The 16634-nt window shown below is 41.8% G+C and overlaps 2 protein-coding genes across 2 annotated transcripts; one reads left to right on the top strand and one right to left on the bottom strand.

Moving 5' to 3' along the window:
- Positions 1 to 160: 160 nt before the first annotated feature.
- On the top strand, positions 161 to 2230 carry churc1 (churchill domain containing 1). Its single transcript, XM_038727081.1, has 4 exons — positions 161 to 383; positions 594 to 729; positions 1647 to 1717; positions 1858 to 2230. Exons 1-4 carry the CDS (start codon positions 345 to 347, stop codon positions 1948 to 1950), a joined length of 339 nt encoding a protein of 112 aa, XP_038583009.1. The 5' UTR covers positions 161 to 344; the 3' UTR covers positions 1951 to 2230.
- A 1847-nt stretch (positions 2231 to 4077) lies between these two features.
- On the bottom strand, positions 4078 to 14043 carry ttbk2b (tau tubulin kinase 2b). Its single transcript, XM_038727074.1, has 15 exons — positions 13815 to 14043; positions 13231 to 13353; positions 12987 to 13134; positions 12316 to 12389; positions 12067 to 12207; positions 11834 to 11938; positions 11153 to 11218; positions 10976 to 11068; positions 10771 to 10896; positions 10529 to 10686; positions 10106 to 10295; positions 9501 to 9715; positions 8892 to 9345; positions 6777 to 7471; positions 4078 to 5299 (listed from the first exon to the last, which is right to left on the bottom strand). Exons 2-15 carry the CDS (start codon positions 13297 to 13299, stop codon positions 4951 to 4953), a joined length of 2883 nt encoding a protein of 960 aa, XP_038583002.1. The 5' UTR covers positions 13300 to 13353; positions 13815 to 14043; the 3' UTR covers positions 4078 to 4950.
- Positions 14044 to 16634: the final 2591 nt, after the last annotated feature.

Genomic DNA, 16634 nt, shown 5'->3' with positions numbered 1-16634 from the left:
GCCTATATCTATTAGTCAAAATTAATTGGTGCTTTCTTTCATGTAGCTGAACAACATCACGTCCGCCATGTTTGTCTACGTAAATGACGTTACGTCTACGTCGACCAATCGTTCGTTAAAGAGGACACCGGAAGTTTGGCAGCTGGCCGTCTTCGTAGATCTACAAACGACGAGATGAGAGCGAGTCGATGATTTCACAACGATGTCCGGTAATGAGGTTGTTTTTCAGATCTAAAGAGCTGCAGGGAACACCTTTCCGTACGGAAAAGGATTTTTTGCAAAATATTTTTTAGCTGTTTGCAGTGTGTTATCGCCAACGGACATAAAAAAAGGTTTCAGTTAAAATGTGCAACGGCTGTGTGCTTAAAGAGTACCCGGACCGGGTAAGTTGAGACAACCAGGAGACCCCACTACTTGTTTTGACAAACACTTACGTTAGTAAATGTAACTTATAGCTACTAAGGTTATAACGTTAGTCTATGAGTTAAGGAATGGCTAGGTTAACTAACCACCTCAAACAATGATGCTGTTGTATAATATCCTGGGTGTAATTGAGAAAGCAAAAAGAGAATAAGTGTTGATTTCCTGCTCAGGGGAACACTTGTCTGGAGAATGGCTCTTACCTGATGAATTACCTGGGCTGCGCCAACTGCCATCAGAGGGACTTTGTGCTGATCAGCAATAAAACCACCGAGGATGAGGATGGAGAGGAGATTGTCACATATGATCGTGAGTGACTGTTCTTGTCCCACTAGGACAGACAACCAGTTGTTTTCAGGTGTTCTCATTGTTGTGGAGAACCTCCAGATAATAAACTACATGGTCAAATGTTTAGGTACTTCTGGGGCAGTTTTTCCAGGTTTGGGCAGGAACCCCTAGTTCATTTTAGGTAAATCCTAATGCCACAGCATACAGTGATGTTTTAAGACAATAGTGTGCTTCCAAGTTTGCAGCAACAGTTTGTGGAAGATTCTTTTCCTGTTTCAACATGTCAGCGCCAAGGGCCATTAAGAAATGTTTTCCCACTTTGGTGTGGAAGAACTGCACAGAGCCCTGACCTCAACCCCATTCAACACCTTTAGGATGAAATGGAATATCAACTGCGAGCTGGGCCTTATCGCCCAACATTAGCGACGCAGCTCTCTAATTGTGGCTGATGGGACCAAATATTTTCTATCAAATTGCCCCTTGTTGGATTACTGTAAAACTTAAATTAATAACCCGGGCTTTTATTTGCTTAAATCACTGAACTCACCCTGCCTATGGGACAGGCCTTTAATTCCTTTACTATGCCGGTAAATCTTAATGAATCATACTCATTGTTTTCATAAAGTGAACTAAACAATTGAATTGTGGAGAATCTAACCAATCTTAACAATGTGTAGCATGTCCATATTGACAAAAGTTTATACATTTATGTTGGGATACATGATCAAAGCAACTTAGAACTAACTCAAGCAGATGACCTGGTGGGTTTAAGAGGGCATCTAATTGGGACTAGGCATTTAATTGTAGTTTTACTGTAATAAAGTTGTTTGTATTGTATTGCATTCCTGCAGCCAGATTCCAAATTCTTGTAGGAAGGAGTCTGAATATTTTGTCATATATATATATAATCCACTAATATCCTTCTTTTGTCTTTCCAGATGCTTGTAAAAACTGTGACCATGTCATTGCCAGGCACGAATACACTTTCTCTGTTGTTGATGAATATCAGGTAAGGCCTCTCTATACCTGTTTATTGACCACCACTAAGTAGATTTGTATGTGAGGAAAATAGGCATTTCAACTTTTAACTTGTTATCTAACATACAGTATTCATGGCTAGTTGCTGTCACTATGTTTTGTGTTGTCCAGGAGTACACTATGCTCTGCATGCTGTGTGGAAAGGCCGAGGACTCCATCAGTGTGTTACCAGATGACCCCAGGCAGTCCGCACCTCTCTTCTAGACCACCTGCAGGTCACGATTCACTTTTTAAGAACGAGTCTCGCCCACACAGCTGCTGGCTGCTGGCTTCAGGGTTCCAACCATTTTAATCATCTATTAAAATTTTTTATGCACATCTTCAATTAAGTAAATGCCATATTTTAAGTTGGCTGTGTATGAACTACTGTATGCTGATATACGTTGAACAGGACACGACTTTTTATTGCCCTACATGACAACAACAGACATTATGTATGTTGATTGACAATGTAACTTTAAATAAAACTTTTTTACTACTAAGATTTTTATTACCATCTTCACTTTTCTGCTCAACACAGACTGATGTTGTAAAATCAGAATGAAAAAGTAAGGGAGCCTACCATGTACAGCCAAAAATAGCTATAATTTGTTACGAGAAGACATTGGCTAAAGTTGAAATGTCAAGAGTTTTTAAAAACAAAAGTAAATTTATCTGCTTATATGGTTCAAAGTTATTTATTTTTTGCCAAATAGCTTGTCCCAAAATAGTTTCTCATAGCCACCAAACTGTTGGGAGTGTTTTGATTATGTTAATCTGGGGCACCGACATGCTACTCCTGTTCATTTCAAATATGGGGAAGACAGTATCCAAGTCCTAAAAAAAAAAAAAATCACCACAAGGTCAAGAGTAAACTTAAACCACTTTTTGTCTTTATGTGTAAGTGCTCAGAAAAAAATTTAACTTTTGAAAACTTGTGCGGTCGTTTCTGTTCATTAAGTTGCTTGTTATAGTGTCAACATCTGGCCATTTATTGAAGTTTCAGTTTCCTATGTAGCAGTCATGATTCATAACCTACTTGCATCTGCCATACTGGACCCCTCATATCGAAATCCATCCACTTCCTCATATATATACAAAACGTTAGTTGTCAGAGTGGAGTTATATCAGAGCTTATCTCTATTGAGATTCAATCCTTCTTTCACGTCCACACGTTCTTTAACGTACACTCTCACTTACTGGTGTTTAACATGTGGGTACATTTTGCCTTCTTCCACGTTTTAAATCTGTGGCCACATCAGATGGAGGAGCCTTTATTTCATTGTGTTTATCTTCTGGGACCTCACCTACCCCCATTCAGTCACCAGCTTGTCAGCAGTCTCTCTTGTGCTTACAGGGACATTTGTCTAAGGAAACAGCTGCTTCAACAGAATTTGACAAGCGATTGTTCTCAGTGGACACGTCATAGTCTGAGTAGGTGTAGTAGTTTAACTCAAGTATAAAATTCACTACTCTATTATTTGAACACGTTTAGTTGAGATCGTTTAACCATCTTTTCCCATTAATCTGATCACTGATGGTGCTGGAGCTAAGCTTTGAGCTAGTTCTGTAGGAACTAATAGTAAAATAGTGTCATTGCTGTGAATGCCACAAAACAAATTACATTTAATTTTATTGGGGTGTTGGCAGAAACCTTGTTGTAAAGACATCTTAAAACAACTAAACTGGCTAGACACTGTAAAGGCCAATTTATACTTCTGCGTTGAGTCTACACCAATGTGTGCTTTTATACATGTGCACTGGTGTCCACGTCGCTCTACAATTACACCCCCAAAAACTATCTGGCTGTAGGGTTTCTATATTCCACAGTATTGAGTTTCTTCTTCTTTGTTGGTGTAGGCAACTACAAACAATGGCGACTGAAACTGAGCAGATCATGCTAGAGTTGGAGCTGATCGATGCTGAACAGCAGTCACTTTTAGAGAAGTTACTAAAACGCAGAAATGAGAGAAGGCGTCGGGAGGAGATTGTATGTACAACCTGTGAACCAGTTGAGGCAGAAGGACAAGCCAGAAATGCGTATAGGACGAAATGCGATGCTACCAAGCCGACCAATTACAGTTCTTGTGGTCTGTGTTGCCGTGACGTGCAGTTACATTTCTGGGCAGGTGCGCGCCAGGCTATGCCATAGATTCAACGGAGAAGTATAAATTGGCCTTTAGGCGTGACTGAGTTTTGAGGAAATTTAGGTGAATGGACCCTGTAATCACAATTACAGCATGTGTAGCCAGGAAGTAATGTTTTTTACATCTGGTGTTTATTAAATTAACTTATATAATAAATATATTTAAATTCTGAAGAGAATAAAATGCAACAAACAAAGAGTCAAGCTTGATGAAAAAGTTCAGTTTTTATCAGTTTTCTCCCCTACCTTCTACTGGATGTAAGAAATAAAAATGCACATCGTTGCTGGTCTACATTATGATGTATTTTGATCAGGAGCGTTTCAATAAAAATACAGATGTCTCAGCAGATTTTACAAATTAATAATAATAAAAAAAACATTTGCAATGATACTCATGCACTTTTACAATACTTAAGTATGAGTGCACTTTACATGTACATTCTCATATGCTGATGCCTTTTGCATGACCGATATTTTCTAGCAAAGTAAAAGCACACTACTACACTGTGATATGCCAAAATGAGCAATTCATTGTTACATACATAATTTATCTAGCTGTTTTACAGGAGTGAGGTCAATATCGGGCTGCATGCCCTGGTTCTTCTGTACATGAATGCTGATGTGTTTGTGTGTGTGTATACACTGTGTGTGGTGTTATTTCTATTAGTGTTCTGAACATGAGTACATGGTTTCTATTAGTGTATACCATTTTCCTAATGGTACCTATCTACAATTAGCGTTTTTACATCCCTCAAGTAATAAAATTTATCTTTTTGGTCTCATAGTAGGCTTATATGGAGTGTTAAGAGAGGAGTGAAATGAGAGGTAAAGAGTTGGCAATCTTACGGTTTTCTCAACCTTTCTGTTTCATCTGCAGGTATCAAGCCACATTGTCAAGTATTTTGAGAGACACATCCAACAAATGAATAAATAAATAAATACATATCATACATTTTACATTACGTACAATACATTCCCTTGAGTAAATACCGTATTTACACATGCGATCAGGGACTGAATGTTAGACAGCCTCTCGCTACAGTTGCACCATCCGGATCGGTCACTTGTGTCAAACACAGTCATCGATTCACTTTGCCGGAGCCTTTACACTCATGGATCAGACCCCTCCCCCTGGAGCTGTGCCCCCACTGACCCTGCCCTCCGGACCGGTCTTGCGGATGAGGGTGCCGAGCAGGAGGGGAACCGGAGAAGCTGGACGGAGAGCGGCTGCGTCCCTGCAGCGCCCCGCCTTCGCGGAACTCCTGGCGGGAGGGGGAAGAGCTTAGCGAGCGCTGCAGGGAGGAGGAGCTGCGAGGGCGAGGAGGAGGGCTGAAAAGCATTCCGCTGCGGTCCTGCATCAGCTGAGTCAGACTGGCCAGGAAGTCTGCGTCGCTAGTGCTGCTTGCACGCACTCGTAAACGCCGTCGTCTTTAGAGAAGAGAAAATTTATTATATGTATATATATATATATATATACACACTTTGATAAGATGCCTTTTGTATGATTATTTGAATAGGCTCTCTTGGACTCAAATTGTTACCTACATACAAGGTATTCACAGGAAATGGTGCAGCCATTAATGTAATATTATCTCACTAATCACTCACTGTTCACTCTCCTGCTTCATATTAAAAGCCTTCAACCTGCGAAACACAGGGTGGCTTTTATTGTGACGTAGTCAAAGGAAACCCAATGTGTTTGTCACAGGGGTTAGAGATTAGTTTTGACTGCCGATCAATTTCAAATAAAATAATAATAATAATAATAATAATAATAATAAATGTAACCGCCACAGTGAGCTGTTAGATGAAGAGTTTCAGGTGACAGGCTGCATACCTCGAACTCCTCAGCAAGGTAATTGTTGCTGAGGAGGATATTATTGTGCGGAAAACTATTTGCACTGCGTGTAGCATAAAATCAGACTGAAGTTTCTTGCCTGATGGAAAAGGCCAATTACTTACAGACATCTTAAGACACAACAATTGCTCTTCTGTAACAGTTCTGACAAAGTAGCTGCTTGAGCGTTTGCTGTAGTTTTAAACTGCACTTGCTGATACCCTAACCCTAACACAGGTGTCGCCAAATCAACCAGGACTGAAATCTAAAGAGGTGGTATTATGCTCATTTTCAGGTTCAAAATCTTATTTAGGGGTTGTACCAGAACAGGTTTACATGGTTTCATTTTGAAAAAACATCATATTTTGGTCTTATTGTACATTGCTGCAGCTCCTCTTTTCACTCTGTGCTGAAAGCTCCTTTTTAGCTAAGGAGTGATACATCTTACCTCTACAATATCTTTGTTGGGAGTTGCACATGCGCAGTTCCTAATTAAGGACTACTACCCAATCAGAAGCAGGGTAGGGCGGGTCGTGAGAAGCCTAAACACGGCTTTAGCTGTATATCCCCTTACCATCTTATCAACATCGACTGAAGCAAGAGTTTCAGAGTGGTGAGTTATTAATCTGTAACAAATGTATCTTTCATACATAAAGTTTTAACTGAGCTCTGTCTCTACATCACAGTTGCAACTTTATGTCCATTGACTACCTGGAGGGAAGCTAGTGTTTGGAAGGTAGAGGAGAGGAAGCAGGCGGACATCTTGTCACTGTGTACTGCAGCTCAGCGGGTGTTTCCACTGGTGTTTTAGAGGGCGTGCCTGCCTCGTCACTTGGCGAGCATTATGACGCATATTTCGCGGTGACGTCACAGCAAAGTGGAAGAAAAGGCTGGGCTACAAACGAGCTGTTTTCATGCAGTTCAGAGCAGAATTTTCTGCTTAATAAAGAAGAGGGAAAAAGCCAACAAGCATAATATGACCTCTTTAAGGATTATAATTAATTAAAGTATTTACCATCTTAAAAAAAAAAAAGTGACAATTGATCTTGTTCAACTCTAATGTCATACCTGTTGTCCACACATGGGCGGATGGGTGGTTTCCCTGGTGGTGGTCGAGGCAGAAACCTGCTAGTGAGTTGCTCAGGTATAAAGGTGGCGCTCACAGGACGTGGGATCTTACTTTTACTGCCTGACGAGGAGGACAGAGAGAGAGGGTCTTCTCCTGCACAGTCGGACCTGGAGCCTCGCTCCGAAGAGAGCCGGTCTCTCAGCAAAGCGCAAGGCAGGTTGTCACAGGACAGAGATGGAGAGGGTGAGTGGGTGGGGGAGCCAGGGACCGGACTGCTCCAGCGATGACGCCTCTCCATGTTGAGGTCTCTGTTCGGAGAGTCCGGAGGGGCGCCGGGGTCTCGTATTGGGATTCGACTCATTCTTGGAGACGAGGGAGAGTCTCTTCGCCTGAGCACAGCCGGGGGTGGAGAGGAGGAGACGGTGACGGTGCTCTCCATAGCGCCTCCTGCTGTGTCAGCTTGAGGTTGCTGATTCGGCTCTGAGGAGCGATCAGGCAGACCAGAATCGCTCTCCGGGTCGTTTGTCAGATGAGCAGCGGGGCCTTTGGCTGGGCTTGGCATTGGAGCTAACTCAAACCTCCCTCCATCCTTGAAGATTTCCTCTGGGGGTATGTCAGATTTACCAGATGGTGCCTCTAGTGGTATTGCAGCACTCCTCTCCTGTACAGGGGACTGTGGCACACAGCTAGAGGACTGAGAAGAGTTTGAGAGTAATGAATTTTAGAGGGTATGAAGACCTTGAAACATTTTCCTTTCAAAGTTGTAACACAAAATCTTTGATATGTGAACAATTTCACATATAAATACACAGGTCCTAAGTTGTAGAGGTGCTCATAATCATGAGCAGTTTGAACATCTACGTTTCCATGACTCCATGAGTCCAGACTTAAGTAATAATGTGCTGCGTTCATGCATTGTCGGCAGAATAGGAAGAACAGGAAAAACACCCCTTATTCCAGCTTGGTAGTGTTCATGCATTATTCTGAGGTGGTTAGCCTTAATGCTAAACATGTGGTCACACCAGTTAAAAAGCATAAATGAGCTTCTTTTGTTGTGTTATATATTAGTAGCACCTCATTACCAAATGAAACCAGATGCAGTGTATAACTCCTATAAAAGTAGCTGAATAAATTGATTTAGTGTTAATTCTAATTATATTTCAATGTCAAACCCTAACCCTATGGTGACATGTGTCGGAGGTTGACACGAATAGGTTTTCCCCCACTCTGCTATTAATTTGGAAATGAATGTAATGTACACTTGTATATTAAGTTTTTAAAGTAACAATGTCTTAGTACAAGAAGTCCACTGTATAGACTCATGTGGTTCCTTTTAACAATTTATCGACAAATTTGAATAATTCGATTACTAAAAAGCATCGACACAAATGCTTTGCGTCGATGCTTCATTTAATCCATACAACTATATAGCGCAATTTTTCGCTCGGACATTTATTACTGTCCAACATCGCCCTTATGCTGTGATCAAGTGAAAAAGTGAGGGACGAAGAAGAAAGTGTCCAAAGTATGGGAATATTTTAAGCTAAAAGAAAACATCAACTCTGTAATGTTAAAGTCTGTCCACCGTAAAACAAAACTAATGTAGCCTACCCAACAGCACGATGGCAGTACTTCAGCATCTGTTCAGAATGCAGACCCCAAACAAGGTAACAGTAACAACAACTTTAGCATTTAATTTAAATCATGATTGACTGTTGAGTTGAAGGCTAGCAAAAGTAAACTATAATCCTCAGCTGTAATTTAATACACCTGGGTTTGTTGTTATCGTTCTTTGCCTGGTTTGTCCGAGAGTTTGTTTTGCAATGTCAGTGATGCACAGCTGATCCGGGGTGGAGGGGGCACCACCAAGCAAAAGTACTTCTTATACGATTACTTGATTAAATAATCTGTAGAATACCCTATTACTAAAATCATCGTTAGCTGCAGCCCTAGATGACAGTAAACTTGAAATAAATCTGCTTGTAAAAAACAACAAAAAAAGCTCCACAACAAGCAAGCAGACCTTGAGTTTGGATTGTAATTTCAACTGGTAATTACTTTTATTTCGCAATGCTGCCTTCAGTTCATGCACAACAATTCTTGGTCAACCCTACCTGGTCCATCTGGGTTCTTCCCATAATGACTGAGGGCATTTGTCCCAGCATCCCCGGCAGTCTCCTGTGGCCCAGTAACCACGTGCCGGGCATGGCCATCTGCGACAGTACAGGGCTGCTTGGCACTGTTGTGGACTGGCCATCCTGCGGCTCAGAGGACTGGTGCTCAGCCTCAGCGGGCTTGTCCTCATGCAGGGCCTCACCTGCAGGCTTGGTGGCTCCAGAGCCGCTGCCTTGCTCCAGCTCCAGCATCACCCACTCCTGAGAGTCTCCCTCCTGGGGCACAGGACTGAGGTTTACGGCTACAAAGCCACTGCTCGCTGCGCCCTCCTCTGGGTCATGGGTTGCCGTTGCAGAGTGTTCCTCGTTGCAGGAAGGCGACTGTTGCTCGTGTACCCTCTCAGGAATGGATTTCTCTCCAACTTGAGAAAGGACAGGACGCTGTTTGCCCAAGCTGAAACAAGATTTTGTAAGTATTAATGTCTCTCTCTCAAATAGTATATATATATATATATATATATATATATATATATATATATACACACACACACACACACACACACACACACACACACACCAACTGTAATTTGATGTGTATTGAGTACTAACTAGGCCTCAAGGAAGCGTTCGATGGTGGGCTTGGGTTCAGGTGCGAGCCTTTTTTCAAATGCTAGGCTCTGACTGTGTCTTATCCTCCGGAGCAGCGGGGCAGCCCTGTCCAAGAACATGGTCTCTGATCGCACCCGTCTAGGAGAGCTCTGCATGGAGCCGGTGTTGGGGCTCTGGTTCCCCTGGTTCTGACTGTGTTCATCCTCACTCACTACCTGAGGAGAATGAACGAGAGAAGACTCAAACACTGAAATATTGCATTTGCATCTACAGAAAGCTGCAAGACATCCATTTCTTTAAATAAGGAGGTAGGCAGTCCAATTTTTTTCCTTTACCAAAGTATCAGGGAGACAGTGGGTGCCAGTACGTGGGCTCCTAATGTGTTTCTATACAAGCCCAGGAGGAGTAGTTGTACTATTAGAGATTGCCTGAGTCTTAGCCATAATTATATTCATTAGACAAAATGAAAGTAGAGAGTTTTGTGCAACCACAGCTAAATTACACATCTGACAGCGCAGGAAGACAAGCAGTTGCATAAGAATAATATTACAGCAGTAGGTAAGAATATTCTCATAAGCGTTTACAGTAAAGTACATTGCCCTGACCTTCCTGATCATCGGCTGGCCAGGTTTATGGTTTCGGTTGCGGTCCATCTCTTCCCATACATCTGCACCAGGGGTGGTCGGTGTGGGGATTGGTGGGCAGTTGTCAGCATCACTAAGGCGCTCCCCTTGCAGGACATCCTCAGTGTTTTCCCTCTGCAGCTCGCCCGGCAGCACAGAAGCGTTGGCCATGCTGTGAAAGAGAGGGAAGGTCACCCTGCAGCTCATTTCCACAGCACCAATTAGAGCAGCAGTTTCTCACGGATCTCTGGCGGTGCAGATTTCTAGTCTAAAAAAAGGCAGCAACTATGCATCTAAACACATGTCCAACAGAGTGTGAAGGAAGTTTGAAAAGCACAAGTGAAACCGCAACAACGGTCCCACAGCAATTAATAGAACAACATGGCTTCCTATAGCTCTGAATACCCCAAGTACGCTGGTGTGAGGCGAGTGAGCTGCTGAGCAGTGGTTGCTGTGGCAGTGATGGTCAGCATATCCTCTGAATCACATTTCTCCCAGTCGTAGGCATCATTCTCCAGCACGTTGTGGCTCTTCATAGCATTCTCAAACACTGACATCAGGAGCTGTCACAGAGAAACCACAGGCGTCAGCGTTTGGCAGCTGGGGAGGAATAAACTGCAAAATATTCCAAACAAGAGATGGCCAACCTGATAGTCAGGCTTAGTGTAGTAGTCCAAGGTCAAGATATGATCCAGGAAAGTACTAAACTCTGACGGAAGGTGCTTAAGCATGAGTCGATGGTCATACGTCTCTTTCAGATTTCCTACTTGTTCCTAAGAGCGGGGGGGGGGAGAGAGTTGGAACGGCTACACATACTGTGACTTATAATTGCAAATGTATAGAGGCACATACCTTGTCTTTAATTTTCCTCCAGGGAAGCTGGCCAATCATGAATTCTACCAGCATGTAGAAGAGGGACCACAGGTCGTCGTGACGGCCCATTTCCTACAGATTAAGACACACAAGTGTGAGAAATTTCAAAGGTAAAATCCATAGGAATAAGAAAGAGATGTTTTTGGTCACACTCACCTTATTCTTATGAGCATTGATTGAAGCATATCGCACAGTTCCTCTGAAGCCTGCCACAGGACGAGGCTGAAAGAGAATATAATTGAAAATAAGTGGTAAAATGGTGCGAAGCTGGCGTGAAGTGAAGCACAAGTAACATAGTAATTGTCCTTCACACCAAGTGTATAGGTCCTAAATCACGTTATGGAGGTATCTATAAATATTATGTTAAAGATAACTGGATTTACTGTTATAGTCTTGAAGGCTAATTTCCCAGTCCCGGGCATTTAAACCTGTTTGGGATGATCACACGCAGATGTCACATGAGGGTTAACATGAGCTGTTAAGGTCACAAATCGGTCACGTGAAAGTTGTCAGAGTGACATGAATTACTACACCAATGCAACATTGTACCAATAAGCCAAAATTATTACATGTCCACATCATCATAAAGACATTCTCAGTATTACCTTTGCAATAAAATCTAAATAAGCATTTTTATTATACAGTATCCGATTTAAATTTCTTTTGGAATCATTTTGCAATTACTTTTTTGTGTTAACATGCTGGACCAAACATATAACAGTTGACAGTCTGTGCTTTAAAACTGCGTATCAGAGTGTAGGATCTTTGATTTTAAAAAAACAATTTAAAGGGAAAAGGAAAAACAATGCCTTAAGGAAGTTGACACAGAGTACTTACTGGACGGACTTCCTGGCTGGAGTTGGTAAACTGGCGGGCCAATCCGAAATCGAGCATATAGCAGCATCTGCAGGTACTGGCTAGTCTTCCCATTGCAAAGTTGGACTATAATGTTATCAACACAGATAAACACAAGCAAGTTCAAGTTAAACTGTCATACAGTCGCTCAGTTAGCATAAAAACAAATCACAACAAATTTACAAACTGTAAAAACGTTGTCACGGACAACTTACAGGTTTAATGTCACGGTGCAGGAAGCCCACCGAGTGGATGCTTTCAATGGCCTCTAAAATCTGCTTGCCAAGTCTCAAAGTTGTGGAGGCGGAAAAGGTGCCGCGGGTCATGGTTCTGCGCAAGTCTGCCAGGTTCCTCCCCTTAATCAAGACAGGAAATCAGAGTCACAAAATAAAAACAAATAATAATAATAATATAAACAAATACTTGACAGCGCTAGTCAAATATTTGACTGGTGAAAATCTTACCTGGAGTTCCATCACCACATAGTTGAAGCGATCATTTCGGCCACAGCCCACAAAGCGACACACATGGTCTTTGCCTTTTAAAGAAACATATATATGTCTATCAATACGTAGACTGGTTGATCACTGCTGATCTATAATGGATTAACTCTGCACCACCCATACGTTTACATTTCTCAGCATTTATATTTATTAATACTGTTCCAGACACAAATATTAGAGATAAATATGTTTGTGCAAATGTCATATGCAGATTGTAATTGTAATGCATTCATACTCATACGCTGTTGGTGTGATGTATTGAAATCATCATCTGAAATATTTCAGCTTTAGTTGGGACACAGTAACAGATACTATATAAAATACCTCCATCATTCAGCGAATGGTTTAACAGACTGCAGTTCTGACACACCACGGTTTCCTGCTGTGCTTTGTACTGTGTGCTGCTGTTTATATCATCAAAATGTATTCATTTTAATTAAATACAACAGTCACCACATGGAAAAAAAGAAGTATCACTGAGTAAATGCCATATAAGTTTGGCAATTGCTAGGCCATCATCTACTAACTGAACTGACAAAATGCGTCATGATCTGCAGGGTTACCACCTTGGCTAAATAAATTCCTGCGGGTCATTCACCCTGTCACTGACAAGAGGGGACAGCGTCACTCACCCTGAAGCTTCTTCAGCACAGCCACCTCCATCTTCAGCACCTGTTTGGGTTGTTGAGCAGACTCCACCTTTAAGGCAACTGTGGCCTGGCTTAACTGATCCAAAACCTCGTAGATCTCCCCAAACCCACCTCCACCTATCTTCCTCGCCTGAAAAGAAGGTGTTGAGAAATCATCATTGGGCATTCATATGTTGTTGTTGTTGGAACATGATTTTGTGATTTCTCTTCCTTCAGCAACACTCACCACTTTCCATCTGTCTCTGACCACGTCTGCCACTGACAGGATGTCTGTGTGCTCTCCAGCCCCACTCATCCTGAGTGCTCTCAGCTACAGGCTGCACCTGGCATCAGTGACGCACGCCCCTCACTGAAAACAGGGGAGCAGACTTCAAAATCGATTTTCTCTTGGACAATCACTGTAGACAGCATGCCACTGGGCAGCGATAGAAAGATAATCTATTACTTGATTGCTTCTTATTGTACCTGGCAGAAACATGTGGAGCACAGCATTTATACGGCTTCAAAGGTCTGATAGTTACACTTCACGTCTCCAAGGTTCACGTAAGACGCTAACCACTGCTAGATGGGGACGAAAAGATAGCAGCTAGCATTGTCTGGTTTGTTTGACTCTGGGCCAACACACAGCTATCGACTAGCGCAGCGGCGCTGCCCGGGCATAAATGTCCATAAACTGGTCGTTTGAGAGGATTATCCGTCAGGAAGTTAATCTGGCTAGGTGTTTAATGCGGAGGCTCCGGTGGTCCTGTAAACAAGCTAACTAGCATGTTTACTAATAACCGTTAGAACCTCTCTGACCTCTTAACTTACCTCGCTCCGTTGCACCACTGCGATCCCAGCTAGCGTGTAAAATCCAGACAGTCCCCATGCTCCCAGTCTGTTGTTAGTCCGCCAGGTCATTCCCAGAAGGTGTTTATTTCACAAATAAGGTAATGATGGTGGACCCATAGCTGACGTTAGCCACAGTTAGCCAGCTAGCCTGCTAATGGATGGGGAGCGATGCCCCCGTACTCCCTCTCATAGCAGCGCTGGTGACGTCACAGCGCTAGTCTCTCCTGATTGATCCGCAAACTCCTGCATCCCCGAGACAGTGTGGAGCAGCACTCCGCTCATAACACTGCAACAGAGTGAGAGACACTGCATCATCAGCACTCCAACGGATTAGTTATGACCATGATTATCGAAAAATAATGCGGGAACATCAGAGTAGCAGAGGCGGAGCAGGGAATTCGGGTGCCCCTGACAAAATATTGATAACCCTTCAACATCCTCCACAACCTTTCATTGCTTTATTGCCGTCCAACAGAGGTGGAAGAAGTGCTCGCATCTTTTATTTAAAGAGAAACTTGCAGGATGGAGACCCCAGGGTATCATTTAACTCATTTCCACTGCGTGGTATGGCACGACGCACCTGCCTTGGAGCCTTTCTTTTTTGGCTTTCCATTGGCAAAAGTTGTTATTACCTTATCATACTTTATTTGTTGATTATATTTTATATTAACCCGAATCTGCAAAGTAGCCTAACTTAATTTATCTAATACATGTAGTTGAGGAAAAGAAAATGCTACAAGCAAATTATCACATTTCAGAATCTGGAACCATGAAATGTTAGATTGCGACTTAATCATTATCAAAATACATTTTTGGGTAATCAGTTAATTTTCTTCTGCTAATCGACTAATACAAGCTGTACTTGTACATCCTGTTGGGTTTAATTTATAACAAAAAAATCTTCCATTTTGTTCAGTTTGTTGTAAAATCCTAATCTGTAAAGTAACTAGTAACTAAAGCTGTCAGAAAAATGTAGTGAAGTAAAAAGTACACTATTTCCGTCTGAAGTGTAGTGGAGTACAAGTAGAAAGTGGCATGTAAAGCACAGTTAATGTACTTAGTTACTGTCCACCACTGCTGCCCAATAACACATATCACATACTTTATGTCAAGCAAAAACCTCTAAACATTAGATTAAAAGTTATTCTTGACCTTTAAACAGAAGTTTAACAAAACAAGTCTTAACTCAAGATTGCTGCTATTTATATGAAGGCCATGTTAGCGTAGTTAACAGCACTGTGTGAAAAAACAAATCAAACAAACAAACAAACAAACATAAGGCAACTCCACATTCATTTCAGTGGAACCATTGCACTGATGCCGTGGGGGTCTGGAAAAAGAGTTGAACCTGGATCAACTGGCAATGAGCTCCACTGGCCAATCAAATATGTGCAAACACACATTCCTGCTAAATTAGCCTGTAATAGCTCCAGACCTGGATCTGCTAATTCTCATCCCTACTGCTTCCCAATGGGCTGCAAGCTGTCCTAGTGCGTGCTGGAGGTTGCAGTCAGATGAGGCAGAAATGCTATCCTGACACGATCAAACTGGACGCCTGTCAGCCGTGCCTTGAGATTTTGTCCAGAGGCAAACTCAGCACAACTCTGACCCTGGACTCAATACCCACAGAGAATGTGTTTGACTTCTTGCCGAGAACATGAGAACATGGCCCCAACTCTGACTGCGATTATGCAAAAGTTAGAATGTCAATATATACTTATAATAATAATAATAATATATATTATTAATGTATAATATAATAATAATAAACTAATAATCATAATTACAAACATAATGACAACCTTTGAATGTGGCTTTCTAGTTAGTCTGAGTTTGTCACTTGTGTCATACCTTGGTAATAGCAACTAGAGGCTGACATTTTTTCAGGAATCCAATTTCACTATTCATCATGGGACTTAGACGGGACTGGAAAAAAGTCAACGTGAGCGAGTGGAGTGGTAATTATAGGTCAGTTTTATATACGTTTTTTAAATATAAATATGCAGTTTAAATGTTAATAAATGCTATTTTCTATTTTTTTTTTTTTTTTGGGCTTGGTCTGGGATAGGAATCATTCTTCAGGGACTGGGACCGAACAGGAATGTTTTTTCTGGAGTGTGATGGGACAGAAGTAAAAATCCACTCCAGTGTCTCCCTCTAGTAGTAACCACTGCAGACATGTTGGTATTTTTTTCCTGGGAATATGGAGATCTGAAGTGCAGATTATATTTTATTAATTTATATTTTATTTTATTGATTTAAAGTTAAATAAAGTGAGGTTTTTGGATTCCGTGTCCTTGACTTTGACCCCTTTAGGCCAAGAAAAACTAAAATGAAAATGAATAAACATGACAATTGAACTGTTTTCCTTATCAGAATTAATTCCTGGCAAAGTAGAGAAAAATCCAGATTTCAATGTAGAACAACTCTGTGTCACATGGATCTTTTTAAGTGGGTGAAACATCTCATGAAAAAACATAATGGAGGAGTTGAACTAATTAAAAGAAACTATCCAAATGAACCGCACATTTAATCGAATTTAAAATGCTCTTGTAAATTATATGCGGTGTAGTGGGCTACTCGGCCTTGACCTCAGTATTCGTAAAATCCTTTTTTATGGTCCCGCAACAAATTGTTTGCGTGTGGTGACCTTTTTATACACAGTCTATGGTGGTGACGAGTTGAGACTCCGCTTTCCGGGGCAGCTGGCGGCAGCAAAACAAACGTACACGGATACAGCGATGGGAGTGGTCAGACAATCGGATTGGATAACAGGATATGAGTTGCGCTGTTTTGGGG

Source organism: Micropterus salmoides, unplaced genomic scaffold, assembly GCF_014851395.1.
Source record: "Micropterus salmoides isolate LMB-PRFRI ecotype aquatic unplaced genomic scaffold, ASM1485139v1 Ms_hic_scaffold_18, whole genome shotgun sequence".
In the NCBI taxonomy this organism is placed as follows: Eukaryota; Metazoa; Chordata; class Actinopteri; order Centrarchiformes; family Centrarchidae; genus Micropterus; species Micropterus salmoides.
The sequence above is the reverse complement of the archived record's forward strand: the minus strand, read 5'-3'. Positions and strand labels throughout refer to the sequence as shown.

What these genes read in the sequence shown, in the direction of transcription:
- ttbk2b (XM_038727074.1), bottom strand. Translation starts at nt 13,299, where the DNA reads ATGAGTGGGGCTGGAGAGCACACAGACATCCTGTCAGTGGCAGACGTG. An exon ending in TGTGCTGAAGAAGCTTCAGG is followed by an intron (nt 12,390 to 12,986) that starts GTGAGTGACGCT and finishes TTTCTTTAAAAG; the next exon opens with GCAAAGACCATGTGTGTCGC. An exon ending in GAACGCTTCCTTGAGGCCTA is followed by an intron (nt 9,346 to 9,500) that starts GTTAGTACTCAA and finishes ATCTTGTTTCAG; the next exon opens with CTTGGGCAAACAGCGTCCTG.
- churc1 (XM_038727081.1), top strand. Translation starts at nt 345, where the DNA reads ATGTGCAACGGCTGTGTGCTTAAAGAGTACCCGGACCGG. An exon ending in TTAAAGAGTACCCGGACCGG is followed by an intron (nt 384 to 593) that starts GTAAGTTGAGAC and finishes TTTCCTGCTCAG; the next exon opens with GGGAACACTTGTCTGGAGAA. An exon ending in CTGTTGTTGATGAATATCAG is followed by an intron (nt 1,718 to 1,857) that starts GTAAGGCCTCTC and finishes TGTGTTGTCCAG; the next exon opens with GAGTACACTATGCTCTGCAT.